The 9,343-nt window shown below is 29.2% G+C and overlaps 1 protein-coding gene across 1 annotated transcript; it reads right to left on the bottom strand.

Annotated features, from left to right (window-relative positions):
* Positions 1–2,679: 2,679 nt before the first annotated feature.
* LOC102600839 (intracellular ribonuclease LX) lies at positions 2,680–6,359 on the bottom strand. The gene is made up of 4 exons (XM_006355041.2): positions 6,176–6,359; positions 5,811–5,966; positions 3,498–3,690; positions 2,680–3,078 (listed from the first exon to the last, which is right to left on the bottom strand). Exons 1-4 carry the CDS (start codon positions 6,281–6,283, stop codon positions 2,822–2,824), a joined length of 714 nt encoding a protein of 237 aa, XP_006355103.1. The 5' UTR covers positions 6,284–6,359; the 3' UTR covers positions 2,680–2,821.
* Between the last annotated feature and the right edge of the window lie 2,984 nt (positions 6,360–9,343).

Below are 9,343 nucleotides of genomic sequence, written 5' to 3'. Positions count from 1 at the left end.
ATTTGTGAACATCGCAATTTTGTTCACGGAAAAACCAATCCAGAACGGCACATATTGATACAAGTTATATTCCTATAATTTATCCCCCAACAATTAAATATTCAATTATTGGCCTATAACTACCCTAAAATCAGTAGGTCGTTATTAACCATAGCTTCAACTATCCATAATACATTCTGACCACATGTTGCAAAACATATACTGTATTCCAATTCCTTATCTGCTAACATATTAATAATATATTAGTATGATATATTCTCATCAATTCAATCCTACAACACTTACCACTAATCCCCATAAACAATTATCGATAGCAGCAAGAACTTGCCCTCAATTTAATAAGCCGACACGACACCAAGTCTCAAATCCAATTCTATTCACGCCAAATACATAATAATAGCACTAATAACATGACTATCCATAATCATAGTACAAAATTTTGGTGTGGTGATGAATTACCTGCAGCAAAGTGGTGTCTTCGTGTTGTTGCCGCACCGTTCGTGGATTAGCTTACTACTTGTGTTATGCAAAATAGTAATAAACCTTTCTAATGTAATTCAATTTTACACATGGGCTTGGCCCATTAACTCCCAATTAAAATTAATTATTTAAAAATCACCCATCCACTAAATAATCGTAATTAACAAATAGCTCAAAACTTTCTAAATCAACTCCACCGATTTATCAAAATAATTGACTCATGCAATTATCCAAAGGGGTAAAAATGATAATTTATATGATAATTTCCAAAAACGACTTTACGGGTCATTACAGTATTAAATTCATCAAAAGTATGTACTTGAACCGAATGTATATAACAAATTTACTTTATATTCGATTGACAAATTTCATTATATTTATGTATATACATGAACCACATGTATATTATAAAATTACCAACATTAAATTGAACGTACACGCATATATTAACATCGTTTTTCATCACAAAATTGTCCATATTAAATTAAATATATTTTTACATATACTTTGATAATATATATATTTGTGTCTAAAATAAAATTGACTTGCTCAAGGTATGTGTTACACTGTATACCTTCTTTTTTTTTATCATTTGTATACATGAATGAAGCTAATTGTATTAACATAGAATATTGTTCTATATATATATATATATATATAGAGAGAGAGAGAGAGAGAGAGAGAGAGAGAGAGAGAGAGAGAGAGAGAGAGAGAGAGAGAGAGAGAGAGAGAGAGAGAGAGAGAGAGAGAGAGAGAGAGAGAGAGAGAGAGAGAGAGAGAGAGAGAGAGAGAGAGAGAGAGAGAGAGAGAGAGAGAGAGAGAGAGAGAGAGAGAGAGAGAGAGAGAGAGAGAGAGAGAGAGAGAGAGAGAGAGAGATATATAGAGAGAGAGAGAGAGAGAGAGAGAGAGAAAGAGTCGCCCAAAGGAATTATGTTTTTACTCAACTTATTGGGTAATTAGATGCTAATTTTGAAAGGTTAGAATAATATAATTTTTTTTTGAAGGGAACTTAAATAAGAATTTAATTTAAGTTATTGAAAAAAATGGCATGGGACTTGAACTACCTCAAACCTATTAAAGAGAGAAAGAGCTGGTGAGATAGAGATAGATATCACGAAAAGCATTTTCACACGAGGAGGCAGGATCGAGAGGTTTTGCTTCTAAAATATCGATTATATGGGAACAAATGTTATATAAGTTAATTCTAATTCTTGTTAACATTAAATGTTTGACTATATTTCCCCAGTAAAAAATAGATCTCACTAAAACATTTAATACTAGAGATTCCGCCACACTACTTTCCCCTTTGATACACATGTAGAAAGATCTAGCAATATTTATATTTGTAGATAAAACTGGTAAAAATGAATAAATACAATGTAACCAAAATAAGGAAAACAAAGATGTGGGCTGCCTGAGCTGAGCTGATTGTTGGGCTAAATGCTGGGCAAATTCATATGGGCTTCTCTCAAGTCACTCCAACAAAATGTTTAAAATGTAATTGCTTCATTGCCTTCGATGAAATTTCAGATAACGTCATGGGAAAACTACCTTATTAGATATATATTCATATTATATATATTAAATAATTACGTATCTTTTTATTAATTAAGAATTTTCTAATATATATTGAGGAAAATACACCTAGATACATGTATTTTTACTACCAGATACACTAAAATAAAGAGAAAGGCGAGCGAGTTTGGGATGGAGACAAGCGAGATAATCATGTATCCCAGATACATGCGAATCACATATCTAGTATAATTCGCATGTATCTGAAATACCAAATATATAGGAGAGTGGCAGCTGGAATGGGAAGTAGGTGAGCGAGATTTGTTTTGTATCCTAGATACATGTGAATTCTATTTGGATACAGTGTATCTAGAATAAATTATATCTAATTTTGACTCATGTATATCAAGATACATGTATCTGAACGCACCAAAATCTGGTTAAATTTGTAATATTGCAAACTAGAATGCATCTAAGTAAATTAACTCCTAAACTAATGAAATTTAGGTAAGTTTATCAATATTTTAAAATGCAATTTCTTGATTCTCTTGAAAACTTCGGAAAAAGTTATCCTATTTCGAATAGTTTAGAGGTAAAATTAATATGCGAAAGTGAATTACATCATTAATGATAGGATAATTTTGAGCCAAAAACAAAATGAACAAATTAGAGTCAATATTGACCTTTTTTCACTAAATATATTTTGACATCTTGTTACCTTGGAATGAGATTTTATTAGTACAAATATGAAAGGGTTTCAATTAAAAATACAACATAGAAGATCAAGAATATGATCATGATGAATTAATTAGTTTTAAAAAAATAATTAAAATTCAGCATGGTCATCATTTGAGGAGAAAGGAGGGAATTCAATTTTGGAACCACATTTTCGTCCATGTGGGAAAATAGGGCAATCAATGAATTTTGATGCAGAAGAATCCACACAAAGGTAAACTTGGTATAATTGATGATTCCCTTGTGAATCAACATTGCACTCTATGAATGGGGTATGTCCAACTCCTTCTTCAATTGCATTTTTAATGCTTTCTACACTATAATGTTCTCCATTCCTTGGTTTAATCCCTAATTAATAATCAACAAAAAATTAAGTTAGCATCTAACTTCTAATTAATATAACAATAACATTCAGTGTAATTTCATAAGTGAGTCTGAAGAAAATGGGGTGTATATATATATATATATATATATATACAGATCTTATCCCTATCTTTCTAAGGTATAAAGGTTGTTTTTGATAGACTATTATTTTAACTTGTTATGAACATTGCTAATATCTCTCTCACATAGTTTGTGTGTTTATACATTGTATCGAAAGTTATAAGTTCAAGTAAACCGTAGCCAAAAGGCTACATCCATCGTCCGTGATCTCATATATTAGAAGGTTTCCTATAGTTATCTTTTAAGTGACCTGATACTATACATATTATTTTACACGTAAGTCAATGTATAGAAGCTATAAACTCTATAATATATTTATTTACCTGCATTGTTAAGATTTTGAAGAAGGTTAGATTTGGTCTTGAAGTCAAGTGCAGTTTGGAAATAGGCATGTTGGTTAAGAGCTGAACAAGTGCCATGTTTTAGCCATTCATGACTCCAAAATTTCAAACCATCACTACTTGGGCAAGCAAGTGATGGCCAATTCTTTTCCATTGTGCTTATAAGATCTGAGAACTGCATATATACAACATACAAAATAAAATAAAATAATTAGCTTATTGCATGAATTTTCTACTTGGTAATTATTTAAGCATGGTTTTATTGGAAAATGTTTGGATTAGAAACATTTCATATATACAACTCAATAAGACAAAAAGGTGTGTTCGATACGAAGGAAAATATTAATATATGTACATGATTTCGGCGAAACTTATTTACTAATATGGCTGAAATTTATAAAACCTATACATCGAATATGTATATTATAGTTAAATATACAAAATTTATACATTTGCTGGCTATTTTGTTAACTAGATCACTCAAAGATATTGGATTGTAATTACCCTTATTTACTTGTAAGATATTGGATTGTAATTACCCTTATTTACTTGAATTCAGTACTAAGTAAAAATATTACTCCTAATTCCTAAAAGCATTTGAATATAATCTGGACAACTATTATGAAAGGTGGGAAGGACACTATCGATATGGAATGTAACTTGTGAAAGTTCCCCGGCCGCTTCCACTAACAAGTCACTTTCTTCATTTTAAGAAAATATTTTTCAAAATTTTGATCTATCAAACATGAAAAAATTAGAAAATATTTTCCAGACCCAAAATGACCACTTAGAAAGAACATTCGTAGAAGCAAATGCAATATCCCATCATGTCCAACAACCTAAAAACAAGAACAACTAAGCAAGGAATTAAACATGGGTTCTAAGCAACAAGTCTCAAGTCAAGAATTCTACACTAACTTATTTATAAAATATTTAAAATTTTAAATTAGTTACATAATCTTGAAGTAGAAATATAATTAATACGAGGAAAGAAAAACATTTCGTAGAAGCAAAATTATGCAAGTGGATATATAAATCCATACCTAAAAACAAGAAGTCTAAGCAAGGAAACATGGGCACCAAAAAGTAGGAATAACATATTATACTTTTTTGTCAAAAGAAAAAAAAATCATCTAAAACTTGACAACATGCATGAATATTACTAGGTCCGTTTCATATTAGTTATTTTATTTTTTTCTAGGCTCCTTAAGGAATCATAAATAAAAAAAATATATTTACTACTTTATCCTTTTTTTCTCTCTCATATTAATTGCACTCTAATTAATATTTATTTTCAAGAATACTTAATTTTAAAGATAAAATGGAACAAAAATTATTAATTTATTTTAATTTTGTAAAATTACAAGTATTGTGAGACAATTAATATGAGATGGAGGGAGTACTGTATAAGTAAATATTATTAAAGATAAACAAAGGAACTTTTGTACCTAAAGTAGAATTAATTAACTCAGTTTCATTTTGGCAGGTTTCAATCTCTTTTGTGATTAATCTAAAAGTTGAAAGAATCAACTTGGAAGTTACCCCTAGCAGTTCTTTAATCCTTTTCGTGATGAAGGATTAATTAAGACTAATTCTACCAATAAGGATTGTGATGGAATGGTAAGTACTCCTTCGTTCTTTATCAAAGGTCTCGTATTCGAGTCTCACTAGGTACAAAGTTATCTTTATTAGGGACTTTCCAACATGAATCCAAATTCTGAATACCGAACATCCGGCGGCGGGAACCAAAATAAATTAAGACTTGTTTTGAAATGTCATCTTTGTATGTGTTGATTAATTATTTTAACTAATCCGATAGGTCAAAGTACCTACATATGATTTCTTAATGTTTAAGCCTAATATATGATTCTTCATGTTTTCTTAAAATAAAATCTACGTATTTAAAAATTACATAAAAAATACTATATAAAAACAACATATATTGATTAATTATTTTTTTCATATTTTGACACAATTTTCTTTTTAGTTTATTAAAAAGCATCATATACTCTTTCGTTAAATAAACGGAATGTGGGATATACCATAAGAACAAGTCTAAAAATAATGGAATCGTAGCATAAATACCCAATTAAATTCACTATTTCTTTTTCTATCAGATATACATAGATTATACGCTTTTTTATATACTCTATTAGGGAAGGCTTTAACAATATATAAAAGATCCCATTTGTACAAGTTGAAAACGATATTGACGTATACCTAATTATAATAATTTATTGCTTACTATAGCTAGATTATTTCAAAGCTAAAGTTTGAAAATTAATGTGAATATACCTCAGATTCATCCAAAGAGCTTTCCTTATCACAATTTTGTGGCCATTTTCCATTTTCGTAGTTTGGCCATAGACCATGGATACTAAAATCTTCATCTGGTTTTCCAGTAGTAGGATAGCAACAACTACGCCTCGTGTCACAATAAGACGCTGGCCACTACAATAATATCATAACGAAATTTTAAGATGATCTGATAACGTAAAAATTTGTTATATAATGCTATAAGTGATGTTATTATTGTAGTGGCAAAGATATTCTAAAAATACTTTATGTTACAAGTTCAAAGTTTTTAATTTGAATCTTGTTACAATTCCTGCTTCCACCACTGCTCGATATGTATACAAAATAGAGTTAAGAGGACATACCTGTTGAACAAAGTAGAAGAAATCAAAGTCTTGTGCTGCAACACAAAGAACTAACAAACATTGTACAACAATAATCTTAATCAACAATGATTTTTGAGATTTCTTCATTTTCTAGTTTAATAATAATAATAATAATTTCTCCTACAATAAACTTTTGAATTTTCTTTTTGGGTGAGTAAAATAGAAAGAAGGTATTTTTAGTTTGATATAGTTATGTCTCAATTTATAGGGAAAATTAAGACAAGTCGTGAAGGAATATGCTGATAAGTATATGCCAACTAATTAATTAATTAATTGTGTAAAAAAATAATATTTAAAATATTGTTGCGTGTACTACATTAAAGTACATGTGTTAATGTCCTAGTTGTCAATATTTATCTTCATGTGCTTAAGATTTGGGGTTTACGCATTAATTTATCAGCTTCTACTTCTCTATATTCATGAAAAATTTAAACCTAATTAATTACGATCTCTATGATTAATTTCTCAATCGAGCTTATCGCTTGGATTTGTCTAGTGTATTTTATCTTTTTTAGTATTGTTTACGAGCTACTATATTAAATCGGAGTTTACCCTATGCGGTTGTACATAGAGGTGATAAAATTAGTCATGAAATTATAACTCTCCAAAGTGATAATTTACTCGCACACTCATTTATTAGCTCAGTCCATTAGAATTTGGGTTGATATTTTGCCCAAAAAAGTTTTTATCAAAATATTTTGAAAATACGTGTTTTTGTATGTTTTATATAGTTATAAGAAAGAAAAATAATAATTTTATTAGCTATTGAAAAATTATATGTGTGCACACCCATTCCATTTAAATTTTGACCCGGTTTTTAGCTCATTTCAGCCTGTGTAATTTTGGGGGCATTAAATATAATAATCTATTTATTTATTAACTCAATCCATTCCTCTTACACCTATATATGTGCGCACACCCATTCTCTTGTCAAAAATAAAAATAAAAATAAAAAGATTAATCCCTTTATCCTATTTTAACTTTCTTTTAAATCTTTTGATGTTCATTAAGAAAAGTATTAAAGACGAGGTATAGTTTACACTTTACAAAGTTAGTGGAAATAATAATAAAAAAAGTTAAATATCGTGTCATTATTAATTTTAGTCTTGGATTTCTAAGTTGATAATTATCTTGGAATATTTTTTTCTGAATTAAGCTGATTGTTAATTTGGACGAAGGGGTCAGACCGATTCCTAATTAAGTTGTAAATCAATCAACCTATAAATATAAATATAAGTATATATCTAAAAGGAATATTTCAATTGAAAAAAAAGAAGAAATTTAACTATTTTTTTCTAGTTGGGAATTAAGTTCAATTGGAAGTTAAGTAAAGAAACGTACAGCTTGAGCTACGTTTAGTGAATAATAGCTTGTGATTTTTCATCAAGCAAGAAAATTTCAAATTCATACATAGCCAATGAATATTAAAGTGTTTCTTAAAATTGAGGTTTTGGGTTTGAATTTGAATATTTAGAAGTTCTCGTTAGTGCAATGAGCATAAATTTTACTCCTGAGCCTAAATGACGAGCAAATACTTGAATGTAAGAGTAAGGATCACCCTATAAGTGAACAAGCTCAAAGGGGGAGGGGGTTGGGGAGAGATAAGAAACATACTTTAAGAAACTTAATTCAATCCAGTTAAAATCTTATATAAATTACAAGGATAATTGATTAAGTTGTATCATATGGGTCATTCTTCGAATAGAACGGAGCAAATCTTTTAATTGTTTAATAGGTTAGGTGATTGATCATCAACGGAAGCACTTTATCCTTAAAATGAATCAATGGAACACTTTTATCTTTAAAATGAATCTTATGATGTAAATCTTAATTAGTTAGGTTAATGAATTTCATATGTTAGAGAGTAAAAAAGGAAAAAACCATTGATTGATTTATTTATTTGCGTACACAAAAGAAGATAAGGATACCCAGGTTAACTTTAGACTATAGAGGCTCTCAACCAATGAAATTTATTTGCTGAATCAAAGTGCAGTAATTTTTATTAATGTCATAAACTGCCAAATCTATAATTAATTATTGTTAAGTACTTAGTAATTGGGAAGATGTTTTTATCTTTCATTTTGTAAAAGTTAATCTTGAATTAACGAAGCTTATAAGAACCTTCCTACGATAAATCTCATTTTAAAGTAATTTTGTAAATATCATTTCAATGTGATGAGCTCAATTGAAAAATGCACGTAAATAATATTGAAAATAGAAACTCGATTTAAAAAAGTCCTTGCTCAACCAATTACTTAGCCGCCACCAAAGTGGCTCATTAAATAACATTATTAGACAGTTTTGAGAAGCTTATCGTGACATGCCTTGATAAAACTCCATTTTTCTGACATTTTTGGACAAAAAATTCAATTATTTTACTTAATTTCTTATTGGGTCAATTTTTTTTAATTCTTCAAAGACTTAATTAAGTACAAGTTTTTGTTAAATGAACAGAATAAATGTAGATAAAAATTAGGTGATAGGCCCGATCCAATCTACCAAACAACTTGGTTGTGTATATCTCATTTAAAGTCAATTCTATAATTTTCAATTTAATTAACAAGCAGTGTTTCATTAATTCTGCAGATTATTCTTTTATGACTTTTTATAATTAACAAATTAAATAGCAAAGTATAGGAACATGTCTTCGATCCCTTTGGGTTAATATATTGCTTTAATACATGTTAGAAATGATTCTCCACAATTGAAACTTAACTATACCATTTTTATAAATATGGTAAATTAGGTTTTGGGTCTAATTCAATAAGAAGAGATTTATCTAAGCTAGTTCAAGAAGAGATGATCGTCTAGAGAGTTCATTCCTAACAAATGTGAGATTTATTTTATTCATGAATATACTATATTTGAAATTTCACTGTCCGATCTAGTGCGTACATGTCACACCCCAAATCCGGATGTAATGGCACATGTCCATTTCCCACCGGACATGTCAGCCTAACCCAACCACAACGATAGAGAAGTAGAAATACGAGAATAAAAGATAATAAATAAGCGGAAGACTTTAATTAAGACTCAACACTACCCAGAATTTGGTTGTCACATGTACAAACCTCTAAATACAGAATTCGAATAAAAATATACAAGTCTCAGAGTATAGTTCTCGAATAGAACAAAACTGAAAGTAAA

Source organism: Solanum tuberosum, unplaced genomic scaffold (genome assembly GCF_000226075.1).
Source record: "Solanum tuberosum cultivar DM 1-3 516 R44 unplaced genomic scaffold, SolTub_3.0 scf00192, whole genome shotgun sequence".
NCBI classification, from domain to species: Eukaryota; Viridiplantae; Streptophyta; class Magnoliopsida; order Solanales; family Solanaceae; genus Solanum; species Solanum tuberosum.
Note: the sequence above shows the minus strand (reverse complement) of the source record. Positions and strands in the feature narration are given on the sequence as shown.

Coding starts and splice junctions, on each gene's coding strand:
- LOC102600839 (XM_006355041.2), bottom strand. CDS start 6,283: ATGAAGAAATCTCAAAAATCATTGTTGATTAAGATTATTGTTGTACAA. Junction 5,967..6,175: donor TCTTCTACTTTGTTCAACAG/GTATGTCCTCTT, acceptor ATATTATTGTAG/TGGCCAGCGTCTTATTGTGA. Junction 3,079..3,497: donor TCAAAATCTTAACAATGCAG/GTAAATAAATAT, acceptor ATTATTAATTAG/GGATTAAACCAAGGAATGGA.